This window comes from Bos indicus x Bos taurus, chromosome 1 (assembly GCF_003369695.1).
Source record: "Bos indicus x Bos taurus breed Angus x Brahman F1 hybrid chromosome 1, Bos_hybrid_MaternalHap_v2.0, whole genome shotgun sequence".
Taxonomy (NCBI): Eukaryota; Metazoa; Chordata; class Mammalia; order Artiodactyla; family Bovidae; genus Bos; species Bos indicus x Bos taurus.
In genome coordinates this window covers 44,261,548-44,280,414 of record NC_040076.1, presented here as the reverse complement: position 1 = coordinate 44,280,414, position 18,867 = coordinate 44,261,548, and the positions used below count along the sequence as shown (strand labels likewise).

The following is an 18,867-nucleotide window of genomic DNA, read 5'->3' as shown; positions in this document are numbered from 1 at the left end:
TCTCCTCGCCTCCTCAGCGGCGACCCAGCCTCAGAGGCCCTCGCTCGTGCAGCCCCGTCTCCCCTGCACGAGCCGCGCCCGCGAGCGAGCTTAACAGCAAAAAAAAAAAAAATCCTCAGCACCAACCAGGCACCTGTCCCAGAGGAAAAGGGGAGAGTTGGTCATGCCAAGAAGGGTGAGGAGGAGGAGGGGAGGACTGACACTGAGCTGCCGGCACCAGAAACAGAAGGCTGCCCTCGCTGTTGGGGGCAAGTTCCGGCCATTGCAGAAAAGAAGGATCCCAGCTCCGGGATAACTAGCCTTACCCTTCACTCTGCTCCCTTCTCTTCCCTCTCCACGGCTCTGACTCCCACGAATCTGTGTCTCTTGGTCCCTCTAGCCGCTGGGTGAGGCATGTTCAACCCTTAGACATTATTTTCTCTGCCCGGTCAAGCCATCTCTGGCCCCTTAGCTGTAGAGGCACAAGGAACGTGTGTGTGTGGAACATGTGTGTGTGTGTAACGTGTGAGTGTGTGTGCGCTCAGTCGCTCAGTCCTGGGACTCTTTGTGACCCCACAGACTGTATAGCCTGCCAGGCTCCTCTGTCCATGGGACTCTGCAAGGCAAGAATATTGGAGAAGGTTGCCATTTCTCCTCCAGGGGATCTTCTGGCCCAGGGTCCATCAGGCATCTCCTTAGTCTCCTGCACTGGCAGGAGGATTCTTTATCACTGAAACACCAGGAAAGCCCACAAGGAGCATGGGGAAGATGAATTCAACAGGCAGTCCCTTGTCTAAGGGTGGACCATTTTCTCCTGGAGGTGTAGCTCCTATACACAGTGCCTATGCCTGCCCTTTGAGGCTGAAGAACAAGAGGTTTTAAGGTTGAGAGAGGGACCCCTGGCAATGTGGGAGGGAGGGAAAAGCCTTCAGAGTAGGGTGGGGCATATACACTGTTGCGCTAGTTACAACATTCTCATTTCAGATAGCATTCTTTCCCCTTCATGTCCGCTTAGTCCTCCTATGAACTAAGCCACAGTGGGACCTGGAGTCTCTCTTTCCCCTGCTGCTGCTGCTGCTGCTGCTAAGTCGCTTCAGTCGTGTCCGACTCTGTGCGACCCCTGAGACGGCAGCCCACCAGGCTCCCCCATCCCTGGGATTCTCCAGGCAAGAACACCGGAGTGGGTTGCCATTTCCTTCTCCAATGCATGAAAGTGAAAAGTGAAAGGGAAGTCTAGGCAGACCTAAATAGCTGCTTCCATGTTAGTGCTTGATGAGGGACAAGGAAAAGTTTCCTTCATCATCTAGTCTAGAACCATAAGAAGCAGAAGTGAAAGAGGTTCAAGGAGCCACAAGCAGGGAAATGGGAAGATTTGGAAAGGAAAGAAAAATGGAGTAGGAGATCTCTAAAGACCCAAGTTACTACAGGTAAAGGTGTACTATGTGAAGGATTCCTGGGGCTTTGCTAACCTGCCTACCTCTAACCCCTCACATCTAGCCACCGCCAGAGGTCACACAAAACAAGTGACCCCTGTAGCTACCACCTGCCCCACTGTGGAGTCAGAGCAAAGTTGCAACAGCCACTCTGTGTGATTCTAGCATGCATAATAATTATGAAAACAAAAACAAAAAGCCTCAAGTGGGGCCATTTGGGGAAAAAAAGAAAAAGATTGTAGATAATTTTGTGAAATTTTTCCCACAAAAATTCAAAATTTTCATTAGAAAAATACAGGGGCATGTAATTAAGACTTACATGGCCAAGAAACTGATTAAAGTATGTGACTCCATATCCAGAATAATTATTCTGTTATCTTTTAGCATTTAGATAATATTTAAAACATTTTTAAAGTTGGTTTAATGTACACAGATATATTCTTTCAACTTTTGAAAGAATTGTATTTTAAAAAATAATTTATAATAGAATTATTTTATCGGCCCATCAATATGGTAATATCAATTTTGGTGGTCAATAAGTACCACTTTCTAATAAATATGTAACTTTAGTTATTCCTGTGACCTCTTTCACTCTCAAGAGTGCACTAGTTTGGACAGTAAATTATATGATCACTCTAATTATAGATGAAGGAACAAGTTTCTTAAAACACTGCCTTTTTCATCATGGTAATCTAGAAGGAACCAGGGTACCAATCATTTTGTGTTTCTGATAGGTATGTGATGGAGGTGCTCACAGGCAGGAAAAGTTAACAAAGGTGATCAAAAAAGAAGTAAAGAAGGAGGAATCATAAACATCCCCCCACACATCAAAACCAGTTTCCATAAACAGTACTGTAAAGAATACTGAGCTAATATATGAATCTTACCTGCAAATGCACTAGAAAGATTTTGGAAAGCTGGATTCTGAAACTTGACATACTTGTCTGTCCACCATGCAGTTTCAGTCCTTACCATTGGGACTCTGATATGTGTAGATGAATTAAAGTTGTACCAAAGAACAATGGTGTCTGTGGGGGAAATTAAAGACTGTGTTAAGAGATTCAGGCAAGCATTTTTGCCACGCTTGGAAGTGCACAATCAGACACAGCTGAAAAAGCAGGGTTTGAGAAGACTCTTCACATGCCTGCATGCCATAGATGCTGGAATCAGAAGGCGATTCCTTTTCTTTCTAAGGTCCCGATTATTGAGAAATACTCTTAGGCTCCATTTAACTAACTCATGTTTCCCGACTACTTCAGATCTCTGGTGAAGAACTTACTTGCCAATGAAGTATAAATCAGTGGATAATGTACACAAACATTAAAAAAAGCAACCTGCCACTCAGCTGCAGGAGTAATCTTCTGGACATTAGGTTTTACACACTTATGAAAGGAAAGATGCTGGAGACAGAAAAAGTCACCTACCATTGAACATGCTGTTGGCAATTGCACCACAAGGAGCGATGGGGAGCCCATTGTCAGAGGTTCTGAATGGAGCACAGTTTCTAACATCCTGGAGGAGAAATGACACAGGAATACGTGATTTTGGTAAACTCTTAACAATGCTGCAAGTGAAAACACTGGCAATATAAACCAACCCACACTGATCCATTGGCACAGACTGAGATTAGGGACCACTGCCTGTTGTTCCCAGGCTTCTGGCTCACCTAGGCTAGAAAATGTTTGTGTTTTGAAGATATTTATGTGTGTATACACATGTGTGTAGTTTCTTTCCTCATTAACAGTACATAGCATACTGAATATGTCTGCAGGAAGAAATTGTACTTTCCTGGCTGTGCTAAATACCACACTAAGCCTACATTGGAATACATTTTAAGAAGTTTTTCTTATTGTAGTATAATATGTTCTAAAAACTATATAAATTGAGTCTACAGCTGGATGACAGACCACAGGGAAATCCACCTACCTACCAGAATATATTTTAAAAAGAATGGCTGCTAAAAACCATTTGGTTATCCCTTTTATATAGTGTCAGTATAGAAAAGGTTTCCTTTAGCTTTTATTGCCAGTATGTTGAATATCATCTACCTAGAGTCAAGTTTTGTAATCTTAGGTCTGAAAGGATATTCAGTAAACCAAAGGCTTTTATTCAATCAAGTAGAGCCCAGTGTCCTTAAACTAGGCTGCCTGAAGGCCCCAGTTATAAAAAAAGACAGTGGTGGACACAGAGTGAACTGGACGGAGATGAACCACTCAAGGTTACTGTCAAAATGGTTGGTGCACCCATCTACTAAAACGGGGAAGTTTAAAGAAAACTACAGAAATCAAGTGTGCAAAAATAATACTGAAATCTATTTGATATGTCATTCAAAGAAGCAAACGCTCTACTGTTTGAAGCAGCTCCAGTATGCCATCAACTTATCAACAGAAACAAATCCTGAATTGTGGTTGAAAAGGTGCTTGAAGATTTGCCCTTCTGACACATTCATTATCACCAAGACTTGGGCAGTCCACTATGAATCTGGCTTTAATATAAGATGTTGTTAAACTAAAAAATGGGTGACACATGAAAGGATAACCATCTCACTGGAGAAGACTCGCATTCCTGTTCTGAGGAGGGAAAGGGCTCATTCTCAACAGCAGTTATCCTGAGTACTCAGCCCCTTCAGTTCACAAAAGAATGAAAGGAGCATTTCTGTCTTGTAAAACCTTAGCTTTTGAGTTTATTTTCCATACGCTCTTTTAGACTGAAAGATCTATCTGGTTAAAAAAAAAACACAAAGAGTATCATACCAAATTTAATAAAGCCCTACCTTTACATCTGCACCCACCAGCTGGATATTACTTCTGGACAGAATATACCGATAGAGGTTCTGATAGAAGCCATACAATTTATAGTACAGATAAACATTACCCTGTGGAGGAGAACATCAAGATATAAGAAGAAAGAAAAATAAATGGAAATATTAACAAACATGGATGGGATTTGTTAAATATAAGTAGTACCAAAAATATTGATTGGGAACTGAAAGTTTCCTTATTTCAAATAGAAACCCAAGAAATTGTTTTTAAAAATCAACGTTGGAAAAATCCTAGTATATAGTATATACAGAATTATTAAAATAAGTAAATAACTTATTTTTAATGTTTATGTAAGGGGTACTACATTCCTGCCTTGAAAAAAAATTTATAACTAGGCTTTGTATTCTCAAAACATAAAATTTGATTCTTCAAATATTTCCCCCAAATACTAAGAAAGATGCTTTGCCTAGGGGTTGTGGTAAGCATCAAGTTCACGTAGTTTCAAAGCAAATCCATGAAACATAATTTAAAATTGGAGCCACTAAGCATATTTAGGTGCATGCGCCCACTGTCCAAAGACAAAAAGCCGACTCCAGGGCTGCACTCACTGTCCATAAACCCGGCTCCAGTGCTGCGCCCACTGTCCAGAGACATAAACCCAGCTCCAGGGCTGTGCCCACTGTCCACAGACAAAAACCCGGCTCCAGGGCTGTGCCCACTGTCCACAGACATAAACCTGTTTCCAGGGCTGTGCCCACAGTCCACAGACATAAACCCAGCTCCAGCACTGTGCCCACTGTCCACAGACATAAACCCAGCTCCAGTGCTGCGCCCACTGTCCAGAGACATAAACCCGACTCCAGGGCTGTGCCCACTGTCCACAGACATAAACCCAACTCCAGCACAGTGACCATTGTCCATAAACCCGGCTCCAGTGCTGCGCCCACTGTCCAGAGACAAAAACCCAGCTTCAGCGCTGTGCCCACTGTCCATAAACCCAGCTCCAGGGCTGTGCCCACTGTCTACAGACATAAACCCAACTCCAGCACAGTGACCACTGTCCACAAACCCGGCTCCTCGGCTGTGCCCACTGTCCACAGACATAAACCTGGCTCCAGGGCTGTGCCCACTGTCCATAAACTCAGCTCCAGCGCTGCACCCACTGTCCACAGACATAAACCCAGCTCCAGTGTTGTCCTTTTATCTTAGGATCTAACACAGACCCATGGGATGTAACACTTGATCAAGAAATGGTGATCCATTTGTTATGGACAAAAAGATGGAACAGTTCACTAATCTAGAAGAAAGATGATTTTCATCTTAGCAATAAGTAGTCCTGGTGCCATGAGAGATATGCCTTGTCATGGATGCTGCCACGAGATTGCCCTTTTACAGGCTACCATCATGCTTCTACCTTTGTGGTGACAGACCAGGGCCCTTCTCTAGGAGGGCTTGGTACTGATTTTACTAACAGCACATATGATGCAAATGTAACTGTCTAGTGTAGCTACTTACTATAGCCCTCCAGGATCCTCTGTCTATGGAATTCTCCAGGCAAGAATACTGGAGTGGGTAGCCATTCCTTTCTCCAGGGGATCTTCTTGACCCAGAAGTCAAACCCAGTTCTCTTGCTTTGCCGGCAGAGTCTTTACCATCTGAGCCACCAGGGAAGCCCCAAATAATATAATACCTATCTCCAAAATAATAAAGGCATGCATCTAAAACTATGAAGGTCTAAGTTTTTATTAAGTGACTCCTAAATGTTAGGTGCTATATTCAGTCCTAGAAATACAAAAGTATTCCTTTACAATTCCCTGAGCCAATTGATTCTCTTATGCTATGCAAATTTGCCCTTGCCCTAAGGACCTTTAAGAGGATGAGTATGGGAGATGGGATCTGGGACCCAGGGCAGGCTGAAAATAAAGGTCATAGGAAGTGTGGCCAGTGACAGAAAACCACAAAGCCTGAAGAGCTTAGTCCCTGGTAAGAGAAAAGTCTCTGGGACACTGAGAAGGGGAGATGCTGGGCCCTGACAAAGAGGCAGGTTGCAACATCATAAACAGACAGCATGGATATGAAGGCAAACAAGTCAGGCATAGTGGGAACGATGGATTACATTTCCTCACACAGAGAGGTAACCTCTATTGATGACCCATAACTACAGAAAATAGGAAGTCCATGGAATGGAACTTGCCATACATTTTCTTGGGAGCTAAGAAGAGAATTCTACTTACCTAAGGTTATATATTCATATAAACAGGACAAAATAGATAGTGAACACTCACACATTAGAGACAGGAGTGTTTTTCATAAACTTGTTTCAGTGAGCCTTTGTCCAAGACTTTATAAGGCCTCGTTGACTGCATCTTTCTGATTAGTCCCGGAGGCGAATGCACTGTGTGGTGTTTCTTTTCCTCAGTGCAGGATTCCTAGTTCGAGGCCGAGAGTCTTGCATGGATCTGTCGTCTAGCGTGTGTGATGTGTGTGACCTGGCGAGGCGAAGGCCCTGCGGTTGCTCTGAACAGTTTGGTTAGATTTTTACGAGAAAGACTCTGTCTGAAAGGAATGGTCAGCAGCTGGGAACACTTATTTGCCTTTAGGATTTCAAAGGACACAGACAGATGGGAAGCTGAAGCCTTTTAAGGCTTTATCTTTTGGATTTTTTCCTTCAAAAAAGCACACTGAGCCCCTAAGAAGAAACCAATCCTGCTGACACCTTGATTTCAGATTTCTGATTTCTAGAATTATGAGAGAATAAATGTCTAATGTTTTAAGAATGAAAAAAAAAAAAGGCAGTGCTAACTTTACTTTTGGGTGGTGGTAGCATGGTGAGTTGAGGAAGGCAAGAAGGGACACAACTGTAGACAGCTAGCATTTTGACTGCTAACAAAAGAACACAGATATAAAACTTCCCCATGGACTTTATATACACATCACTTACAACCCAAGTACTGATTCTCTTATGCTATGCAAATTTGGCCTCACCCTAAGGACCTTTAAGAAGATGAGTATGAAAGATGGGAGCTGGAACCCAGGGCAGGCTGAAAATAAAGGTCATGGTACATGTGACCAGTGATTCAGTAATTTCCATACAATTTCCATCTGAATTACTCAAAAAATGATTAAAGATATAGTTGTACTCATACTATTACTGATGCCAACATGATTTCATCTGGGATCAAGGGGGAAAGGGACACATAGAATCAAAGCTTCCTCGAGCATAAAGCCATAACATTAAGCACTTTATCTTTTTTCCATTCATTAACATTTCAGCGCCTACTGTGTATATTGTGCTATGCACTGTGGAGGAAGCAAAGGTTCTTATGTTCACCCAAAACCATTAACTGAGAAACTACAGGCTGCCAGACATAGTTACAGGTGAGCGCGCGTGCTAAGTTGCTCAGTTGTGTCCAACTCTGCAACCCTATGCACCACAGCCCACCAGGGTCCTCTGTGGGAGGAGCCCACTCCTCTGGAGTGGGTTGCCATGCCCTCCTCCAGGGGATCTTCCTGACCCAGGAGTTGAACCCAATGTCTCCTGCATTGGCAGGTGGGTTCTTTACCTCTAGCACCACCTGGGGAGACCAGTTGTAGGTGAAAGACAGACAATAAACCATACGTATAATAATCTGTTCATTTATATGGTAAGTTTGAAGGTGATAAGCATTGTGGAAAAAATGGAAATTACAGCAAGGTAATATGAATCATGACTGAAGCGACTTAGTAGCAGCAGCAGCAATATGAATCAGGAGTGCAGGGGCAGGGTGAGTAGGCAGGCAGCAGTATGAAATTGGATGGTTAGCTGATAACTGAGCCAAGCAGGACCTGAAGGCAGCAGGGGCGTTAGCCGAGGGGATGCCAGGCATGCGGACGAAGAGAATGCCTGACTTGTCTGTGGAACAAAGAGCCCACTGTGGTCAGAGTAAGGAAGAGAATGGAGAGAGGAGGTTAGAGAGGAAATAAGTAGTCAGATCATGTAAGGCCTTGGAAGGACTTGCGGTTTTTCATGGAGTGGAAAGAGAAGCCATTGCAGGGCTTTTTGAGCAGAGGAATAACATGATGGGACTCAACGGTTTAAAAAGTTCAGTCTGGCTGTTATTCAAGATTTGGGTATAACGGGGAGATCTGGTAGGAAGCTGTTGCAGAAATCCAGGTGAGAGGTGGGTGTGGAGCTGAGAGCAGCAGCAGAGGTGGGTAGAGGTAAGCAGATTCTGGATATATTCCAAAGGTAGAGCCCAGAGGATGGATTGGAGGTGAGCTGGAGAGAAAGAAAGTAGTCAAGAATGACCCTGGGCTTTAAGCCTGAGCATCAGAAGGACAGAGTTGTTGCCAACCGAGATTGAGAAGTCTGTAGGTTGGAATGGTGTATTTTTTGGGGGGAGGGCATGGAATAGGTAAGGGGAAAAAGTGGATATTCATTCAGTTTTAGAAACATTAAGCTTCAGATAGCTATTAGACAGTTGAATGTTGACACCAGGAAGGCAGCTGGAAATACAAGTGTGGATATTGGAAGAGATGATTGGGATAGGGAAAGAAAAGAGAGCGTTGGTGATAGAGAGTGTTTAAATCTAGGCGGTAGATGCTGTTTCCTAGCAAGTGAGTGCAGACAGAGAAGAGAAGTCTAAAGACCAAGACTAGAGCCCCGAAGCTCTCCACAGAAAGGGTCTGGGGGAAACAAGAGGACAGCAAAGGAACCAAAGAAGGGCAGTCAGAGCGGAAGTGGGAAAACCAAGGGAGTAGGATCTCTGAGAGAAGCGGATGTGTCAAGGAAGAGGGAGTGACCACCTGTGTGCAGTGGGTGACAAGGCCCCGAGGACTGAGCCCTGGGTTTGTCCAGGAGGAAGTCACAGGTAACTCTGCAGTTTCACTGAGTGAGAGAATGAGAGGAATTAGAAGTAGCCACGACAGATGACTCCTCTGGCGACTTTTCCTGCTAATCTGAGGAAAGAAATGGGCAGATAGCAGGCTGGGAAATTTGGGAGAATAGAAGAGATAAAGATAGGTGAGGGACTTCCCTGGTGGTCCAGTGGCTAAGACTCTGTGCTCCCAATTCAGGGGGCCTGGGTTTGCTCCCTGGCTAGGGAACTAGATCCCACATGTCACAGCTAAGAGTTCACATGCTGCAACTAAGATCCTGCACAGCCAAATAAGCAAAGTAAATATTTGTTTTTTTTTTAAGATAGGTGAAACAATGTGTCTGAGTGCTGGTGGGAATTATCCCGTAGACAGGAAAGTTGATGATGTATGAGAAGTGAGAACTGCTGAGTTAAATCCTTATAAAGGCAAGAAAGACTGGCATCTACCGCACAAGTGGAGAGGTGAGCCTTCAGATGGGAGCATGGGTGGTTCACCTGTGGCTGCAAGCGGGAAGGCGGAGTATGCAGTGCAGAGATGAGCGGGTGTGCAGTTGTGGTGTGGCATGTCAAGCACGGTCCCTGTCCTCAGGGAGGTTCCTGTGAATAGTGGAAGTGAGTACAGGATATTACACGGGTGACTGTAAGTCCATCAGAGGAGAGGAAACAGCGCTCCCAGAACACAAATGTGGGCAAATTCTTGCTGGAGGCATGAGTGAAAAGGAGGCTCAGGGAATACTGGGGGTGATATTAGGGGCTCAAAACTAGTGAGATCTTACAAGTGCAAGTGAGAGGAGAGACTTTCTAGGCAAAAGAACAGCAAGAACATAGAGAGTTGTATCGTGGCAAAGCAAACTGGTCAGTTTGGCAGGAGTACAAGGTCTCTTGCAGAGATAAAGATGAAAAGGTAGTTGGTCCTCAGGTGTCGAAAAGCAATCTGAAAGAGTGCACATTTTGAGGGGGTGCAGGGCGTGATCTACCGTTTCTGCAAATAACAATGGGAGACAAATAGGAGAAGCCAAAGGCTAGAAGTGCAGTTAAGGCTGCTGTGGCAAAAGACCAGGAGGGCCTGAACTAGGGTGATGCCAAGAAACTGGAGGGACAAAGTGGTTGCGAGAGACACGGAATATAGAACAATGCTTACACATCAGAGGTGTGGATGAGAAAGGGGCAGGCAGGGTGGAGTTAAGGAAGAGAATTTTGAGTCTTGGTGATGAGATCTTTCCCAGAAATAAGGAGTCTTTCCCAGAAGTAAGGAGGATTTTCTCAGGAGATGATGCCAAGTCTGGTTTGGGAAGGAAGCAGGGCCTTGAGGATGGGATGGTCAGTGATTAACTCAAGAGAAGTCCTGCCCACAAGGGAAGACTCCCACGCAGAATCTCTCAGCAGGGGAAGAAGAGGGAATGAGGCAGTTTATGGAGGACGGCACTGTCAGGGGAGAGGTGTGGACACAAGGGGCAGGATCTTTGAAAAGTTGAAGGAAACACATTTTCATTTGATCGTATCTTTGCCACCTAGAAAGACTGTGGAGGCCCTGAAAAGGAGCCTCTTGATCTCCTAACTGCAGGAAGTGGAATCAAGGGACCACGCGGTGCCCGTGCTCTGAGGTCGTCCTGTGTTTGCACTGAGGTCATACTTCCCATGGCTGGTCCCAGCCAGTGGCTCAGCAATAGTGATCCTGAGGCAAGGACTCTCCGTTGGCCTTGCTGAAACTTTCAGAAGCATACACTGCATCTGACACCTTCCTTCCCTCCTCCCTCCTATTCACCCTGTCTCTCTACCCTTCTCTTCCTCTGTCCCTCCAGCCTTCCTTCTCCCCTTCCTGCTCCTTCCCCGAGGGGTGGGAGCTGTGCTGTGGTTCGACAGCTCTCCCAGCCTTCTCCATATTTTCCAAGGCAGGCAGTTCCCTCGGTACATCTCTGGCGTGTCTAATCCTGTCCTGGCATCTGGTTCTCAGGAGGACCTGGACTAACATGAGACTTTAATCAGCGCAAGAGCAGGGACAGCTCTTAATATTTCTTCGGCATTTCTCACAGTGTCTGACAGCCAGGCAAGAGTCGCCTTAGGGATTAGCCAACTGCATGCAAAGAACGACTTGGAGAGGGGCCCAAGGAGAGTCCCACCAGGTGTGTGACCCTTGACACTAACTCAGTGTGTGACCTTGGCCAAGTCACTTAACCTCTCAACCCATTAATTTTCTCACTATAAAACGAATGGCCAGATTCAGAGATTTCTATGGTCTCCTCCTGTGCTGACACTTGCCATACAATCTGTTTGACTGATGTTAAGAATTATGTTACAAAGTTGAGTAAGTAAAGAATCTGGAAATTTAGACACAAAGGAGAAGAATGAAAATTCCAAGGGGAGAAAAAATGGGTAGGGAAGAGAGTTGCACACAAACTCAATACTTTATAAGACCCGCTGCCATTCCCACCCTGCTTTACTTTTTTGTATTTTCAACTTTGGAAAGCATTTGGTGGAGATCACAAACTCACTGCCATGTGTTAATTAGGAACAGAACAGCATAGAGCCAAATGAAGGCTCCTGAATCTCACCTCCATTTTCTGTGGAAGGTAAAAGGAAATAGAGCAGTTGCATTCTTTGTCAAAATTAGTGGCCTCTTCCCGCAGTTTTGCACAAGTTGCACATTTTTCTGTATAATTAATCTGTCAGACAGGGAAAAGAATGATTCTTAATTAAAAAGGGATGTGAGTACACACCTTAAAATCCTGTCTACTCAAGTCACCAGGCTCGCGGGGTCGAGGGCACGCTGTCTGGGACGTGAACCAAGGGCAGCTCCCTGGATGCGCAGGAGGAGTGGGCCCCCTTTCATTTTGGCTCCCGGCAGTATTCTGCCATGTACTGGAGTTCAGGGTTTCTACTGCATGTTTAGCCTGTTGTGATGAAGGCTTACACCTCCATCGTAAGAAGTCACCATTAGGAAAGTATTAGCCAGTGACTCAGGAGAACTGGGCCCATGGCCCAGGTCTAATCAGCTTTATGGGGAAGTCACTCCACTGCTTTTCCATGTTATCATATGGAAAATACTTATACTAGTGAATTCTTCTGCATGGTGTCTTGAGGAAGTTATTGAAAATGACCAAACATAGAAAAAGAAGTGTTTCAGAAATGTAGAGTTATGTGAAACAATTGTTTTAAAAATTGTTGTTACGTTCTGTAAAAGTTAAATTCTGTGCAAAATGGAATAAGTGGACTCTAAAAAAAAGGGTAGTGTGTCCCACGTGGGCAAATCCTGTGAGCTCTGGCTCCACTCAGTGACGTGAAGATGGAGTTGGAAGGAGAGTTGGGAAAGGAGGCTCAGAGAGAGGCCATGGGGCCACGCATTTCCCTTCTGCTCCGGGGAACACTCATCTTGGGCACCCGGGGGTGGTGTGGGTGCTGCTGGCAGCTTCTGCTTTTCCCTCACCCTTGCTGAGGAGTAATTAGAAGAGTCTGGGGACCGGAGAGGAACAGGGACTGGCTTTCTTCCCAGTAAATTACCAATCAGATTTTAGATTCTTTGGGAGAGAAGACTAATAAGAAAGAAGGAACTTTAAATACTTGCAAAGCCACTAGGTGTTTGGAGGCAAAGGGGTGAAGTGTGAATACTAAATTAAAGATTAGCCAAAAGGCTACTTGATTGTACTCAGTTGCTTATACTTACTTAAATCATTCTTTAAGTATGCAGAAAAACTTACACTATTATTTTTAAAAATACTGACCCCTTTTCTGTTTGTGAAACTGCATTCTAATTTTTTACAAGCAATAAAGAACAGGGCTGTATCTAATTGAGAGCTAGCGCACGGAACTGTGTCCATCCAGTCTCTGATATTGAGTTCAATACTTAACCTCCAGGGCCCACATTTTGTTCACCAGCATCATTTTGACTAGCAATGAATTGATGTGTGAGCTCACTGTAGTAGTGTACATTGTACTTCACGGATTCTTGTGAGAGTTCTATAATGCCAAAACAGAAAAAGTGTCTTTGTTGATGAATAAATTTTTGAGTAGATGACATCCAATGTGCTTTCTAGCTCTAAAAATTTTATGAGGAAAACATATCAAAAATCAACGTGTTTAATCTACTTTGCTGCATGAGTGCTTCTGTAAGCGTGTAGCTCTAAAATGACAGCAAAGATCATAGCCTGCTCCTCATAGAATTTTGGAGAGGCGGGAATTATCATTCTTGCTTAAAGTGAATTGCAAAAAGGGCACTTTCTTGTTGTGCCTCAGGGCTGACTGAGAAGAGAAAAACTAGCTCAGAACTCTTCTACTAAGTGTGTGTTGACAACACTGGCCTGAGATACATGCTTCATCTCATCACCCCTTATAATGAAACACTTTCATGTGCAATAGACGATCACACTCCATGGGTGGCTTCTGGTTTTTCTGTATAAAAACAAAATGTTTAGAAACAGTCCTAGCTGAAGTGGCTTAAAAGAACAGCTGATTGAAAAATCCTCTTAAAATCATGATTAAACCATTCTGTTGAAACTTGCTTGCAGAGTGGCCTTGCCAACCATGGGGTGAGGTTCTCCTCTCACATATAAGGTGACATCATTCAGCAATGGCTGCCTTGTGATGGAGGCTGCACTTCATAGTGGGTGGGGATGGGTGCTCAGAAGGGAGGAAGCTGGAAGGACATGGGAAGAGGAGGGGAAGAATGAGAAAGAAAGGGGTTGGTGAAGAATAAAATGGAAAAGTAAACAGGATGAGCTCTGTGGAAATGAATATCAGCCTTGTAACCAATTACTTTGCAATTGCCTTCAACACGGCAAGCTTATTTTCCTCCTGCCATTTTGGCCTCTGCCACATGGTAGGGCCTGGCGGTTTACATGATCACACTGGAGGACTCAAGAGGACTTAGGGCCACTCGGAAGCCAAGCTGCCAGGAGTGGGAGGGGAGAGCAGAACATTTCAGGGGAAAGGCAACACAGCAGGATGTGTTGGTGGGAGGAGTGGGACCTGAAATATTTTTCTTCTTTGAAGTCCCACTGTTTGTCCAAATCCGTTCTTTCAATAAGTGAGTGCCTGCTATGCATTGGGAACATGCAAGAAAAAGGTTGTGGATACAGCAAACAAGCCAGCCACAGCTGAGCTCTCTGTTCTTGGCACCCACTGTCTTGCTTACTCTATCATTAGCTCACTGAAGGCAGGAATTGACTCTTACTTGGAGTTTACTCACCTGCACACCCAAAAGAACTCTGAGCATGTTCATATACTCAGGAATGTTAAATCAGTGTTGCCAGACTTGGCCTCCATGGCAATTTTGCCACTAGCCTATGGGGAGAGGGACTAGATGAGCTCTCCACAGCTGCCTTCCGAATAGAGGTCATATGGTCTTGGTAATCTGCTCAGAGCTGATTGGCATGAAGCATTTACTTAATTTATTAAACCAAATGTGGGCAAGGCATCAGGCCAGATCTGAGCTCCCCTGCCCAGACCAGCTTCTGGGCTTCTCATTCTCCAATGGCTTGTTAGTCAAATTGGCAAAAGGCTTATGACTGAGGGGGTCACAGCTTAGCTTCAGCTTTTCTCACTCTGAGTAGAACCTGATTTATTTTAGTAAGAATCCTTTAGAGGCCAGAAAGATTTGTGTTCTTTTTCCTGGATTAAGACAACGATCTGAGGGAGTTTATTTGCAAAGGCAAAGGCAAATGCTTGAAAGTGGCACAAATTTGAAGACCTGTATCTTTGGCTCTTCACTCTTTTTATCATTATGATTCATAGGCGTCTGGCAGGTCCCTATAAACAAGTATGGCTGAACTGACCAGGTTGAGAGTGTCTGTCCTCAAGAGGGAGGAGGGATGAATAAAGCACAGAGAGGCTCTATCACCATCTGCAAAAGGGATGCTCCAGTCTCATCTAGTTCCCTGTGGTGGGGCTGGGCTCTCAAACTGACCATTCTTTACAGTCTCAAAGCTAAAATTCTTAGAATGCATTACAATGTAAGATGGGACAAACCTCTACTTCCTTGATGCTCTTTGCAGACAACAGAAGGATGATGCCCATGCCAAGGCAGAATAGCCCTATGGCAAAAAAGCCAGAGAGGATTTCACTGGCTGTCAGCTGGAGCCGGAAGGCGGGCAACTGTTGCTGCTTCACCGCAGTGTTGTCTGGCAGTCTGGACTCGTAGTCCTGGCATTTCCTCTTCATTCTGGTCCTGCAGGTGACCCACATATACTTCTCAGACATTTATGACATTACTGCTCAGAGTAATACCACTTAATGTTAAGAATTATGTGACTCTTCCTTTGTGGTGGCAAAGTATCTCTGCTTCCTAGAATTATTCCTTAACCAGAACTGCTGTTCAGTAAGAGCACAGCTCCCTTCAATCAGCCACGGGTTCGTACATTTTTCTTAGGTTCAAAAACCTTGTTGTGCTAAGTGCCATGCCTAGGAGGAATAGTCCCCAGCAGGTCTGTATAAACCAACATCTGGCGACACTGGGAAGCAGTTACAGCAGGCTATTTCTGGGATGTGGTGACTAATTCAAGGCAAGCCTTTCCTGAAAGGGGAAAATGGATTTATCTTTAAGAACTTGCCCAAATTCTTGGAGATTAATACAAAAAATAGAAGTGAGTGCAGTCAACAAATGTGGCTGTCCATTAACATGAATATAAACTAAGTTGGGAAAATACTAACTTTTTCCCAGGTTATAGCTAACTTCGCTATTTGTGATAATGAGGGAGGAAGAAACAGGAATTGCAAAACACAGATGTCTAATCTCAGTAGTTTCCAACTCTCTCATATATAAGAAAGACTCTGATAAGAAGGTGTGGATGAAAAACATCTCTTCCTAGCCTTTCTCCAAGCACCTGCTTTGATGGAGCCCAGATGAGGTAAGAGAAAGCAAGAGGAAAATAATCCTTTAAGTGTTCAATATTGTAATATGGTATCATTGCTTGGTTTGGTTTTGCTTTTTCACATATTAGAAATCTACTAACATTATTTTCATTAGGCTATTAATAATTACTTCTTCAAGATGCATTTAAAATGTAGAATTAGGATTTAAAAAAAATTAGGCAGCGTGTGAGTTTCTAATCTTTTTTGTTAACATTAGGCAGAGAAGCCATGCTGGACTCTTTTTATATTAAAGAAGACAATGACTTTGGCAAATCTACCTAGTTTAAAAGAATACAGAACAAATGTAACTACTTACACTGGGATGTTTCCAATTCAGAGTCAAAGTTTCCCCTTGCAAGACTGGAAAAAAGCAGAATACCAATGGGAACTTTTCAGCAAGCCATTTGAATCGGGCTAGAGGGTAGTGACAAGTATGGCTGTTGGTATCAGACAGATTTGTGTGAGAAGACGGTAGTGAACAATTCTAGTTCACACCTACTATTTGTTTTAATAAGTAAATGTGGTCAAGAACCTTAGTTCAGTAACAGTCTGTGAGATTAGATAAAGTGTTCACAGTTAGCCTATAAAATATCAGATATGTTTGCAATCTAGGTACTTGTTTCAACACTGGGTGAGATTATAGTAAACAGGTAAGGTCTACCAGAGGGGTCATTACAATAACAAATCAAGAACAGTATTTGTTACACTTTTTATAAAGTGACAAAACCAATCTAACCAAAATCCCAAACTAAAAGGTGCTTCACAGGAGTATATTAGGATTTCCAGAGAAATTCTAATCACAACGAATTGGCTCACAGGACTACAGAGGAGGTTGACAAGTCCAAAATCTGCAGAGCTGATGTTCCTCAAGTCTGAGTTTGAAGGCCAAAAGCTGCTGAAGAACCAGGAACGGGCAGTGTCAGTTTGAAGGTCATCAGGCAGGAAGAGGTGATGCTTCAGTTGGAAGGCGGAATTCTCTCTTACTTGGGGGAGGGTCAGCCCCACAAGGGTTACACTGAGCTATATATAGCTTGAGTGAATTTTCATTCTGTGGAGGCTTTCTTCCTTTTTCCTCTAACTTTTTGAGTTTGATCTGAGGTCCCGCAGAATGGAACTTGCTCCCTTAGCCTTGGGATTCCTGTGTGTGGCTTCTAGCCCACAGAGGTGCATGAGCAGCAGGCGGCTGGTGTGAGGAAGCAGGGGATTTGCTGGAGTGTGATTTGCCATGCTGCGAGGCTCATTTAAAATTTCACAGCATTTGAATGTGGAATGCACTAATGGCATCTGTTTGCTTTATTTTCTCATTTGTTGTATATACCTGACTCTCCAAACAGATGACCATGGTGTCTTTAAATGAGTATGGGAGATGTGGGTTTGCCTTTTGGTTCTGCTACTTAAACTAACGTGTATCCTTTCTGAGATTCGGTTTCATCATCTATAAAATATAAGACATTTCCTCCAGAATTATTTTAATGATTAAATGTGACAGACTATACATATTTTTCTAAATATATTTTCTAAGGAATGACAACTATATGCAATGTGGGATCCTTGACTGGATCTTGGAATAGAAAAAGGACATCAGTGGGAAAACTGGTAAAAATCCAAATGAAGTCTGTAGTTTAGTTAGTAAGTACCCATGTTGATTTCTTAGTTTTGATAACTTTATTATGATTATACAAGATGTTAACATGGTGGGATGCTGGGGGAAGGGAATATGGGAATTCTCTATGCTATTTTTTTCTGTAACTATGAAATTATCTCAAAACAAAGAGTTAAACAGATGCATAAGGTAGTTGTAGTTATACTGTTGTCTTTTCTTAGTTTATAAATTGCCACATGTACTCTTTCCACCACTACACCCTTCACACTGGGACTAGGCATTGCAGTTGATAAGTCTGTTCCACATGTACCATCTCATGAAGTACTCAGCAATCCTGCAAGGTGGTATTTCCATTTCACAGCTAATGAAACTGAGGCTCAGAGAGGGAAGGGGCTTGCCTGAGGCTGCCCAGATGCTCCTTCCCTTTTAAGAGAGCGCAGCCCTTAGCAGGTAGCCATTGCTGTACATCATTACTCTGCACCCTGTTACCAGGCAACAGGTCCTGCTCAGCTACTGGTCAGCACTGCAGGGGGCCCTGCCCACAAGTAACAAACTGTCAGTGAGGGTCCATTAGGGAAGCGATTAAGCCAACAGTGGTGTGGTGGTCGTCAGGTATAGAGTGAGGTAAGAGGCAAATTCAGGCCTTCCCTGGGAGGCCCCCCAGTTCAGCTAGCCCTGGGCCAGTGGGCAGCCTGGGGGCTGTGTCCAGCAGGACTCCAGAGCCCTCACCAGGGCCACTCACTGGTCTTGAGGCTGTGGTGAACCTCTCCCCTACCCCTGTCTCTGCTACCTGATAGCAGTGGCCTTCTGCCTGGGTCGCAGTCTGAGGAACCTGGTTCCACCCACCATGCCCCCCACCCCTTGTTTGGATGGCCTGAGGAGCCTGAGGGCCAGCTGGGTCAGGTGTCTGGCTCCCTCAGCAATGACGGCTGGCCAGGGTGTGGGAACCTGGCTCTGAGGAAGCTGCCAACTAAGATCTACCTCCTCTTAGCTAGGACCAAGACCCTGAAGGATGATAGCTATTCCTTGGGACCTTGCCCTTCCTTGTCAGAACAGAGAATAACACTTGTTTGGTAGAGATTTACAGGAACATCGTTTCCTAATCATGACCTGACCTCAAGAACAAAAGATCTGACACCAAGAAATGTGCAACAACTAAACACACTCTTCCCTCACCTTTCCTAGAAAAGGGCTTTGCTGAAAGCTTTCAGTAATTTTGGGGTTCTTAAGGGATGAGCTATCCATCTCCTTGTATGAACCTGTAATAAACCTTGATCTGTTCCAAACTTCCGTGTTTTAGTATTGTTTGGCCTCACTGTGCATCGGGCAAATAGACCTGTGATTTGGTCATACTGTCTCCTGTATAGTCACATCAGAGGCCAGCTGGTGAA

General features: G+C 44.2%; 1 protein-coding gene across 1 annotated transcript in view; it reads right to left on the bottom strand.

Annotated features, from left to right (window-relative positions):
• LOC113902746 (cell cycle control protein 50C) overlaps nt 1-18,798 on the bottom strand; it is a 28,663-nt gene extending 9,865 nt beyond the window's left edge. Inside the window, exons 1-6 of the mRNA XM_027558156.1 lie at nt 16,190-18,798; nt 14,992-15,190; nt 11,583-11,693; nt 4,186-4,287; nt 2,837-2,924; nt 2,300-2,440 (exon numbers count right to left, since the gene is read on the bottom strand). Coding sequence (XP_027413957.1) covers nt 2,300-2,440; nt 2,837-2,924; nt 4,186-4,287; nt 11,583-11,693; nt 14,992-15,183 — 634 coding nt within the window. The 5' untranslated portion in view covers nt 15,184-15,190; nt 16,190-18,798. The remainder of the gene's footprint in view (nt 1-2,299; nt 2,441-2,836; nt 2,925-4,185; nt 4,288-11,582; nt 11,694-14,991; nt 15,191-16,189) is intronic.
• Between the last annotated feature and the right edge of the window lie 69 nt (nt 18,799-18,867).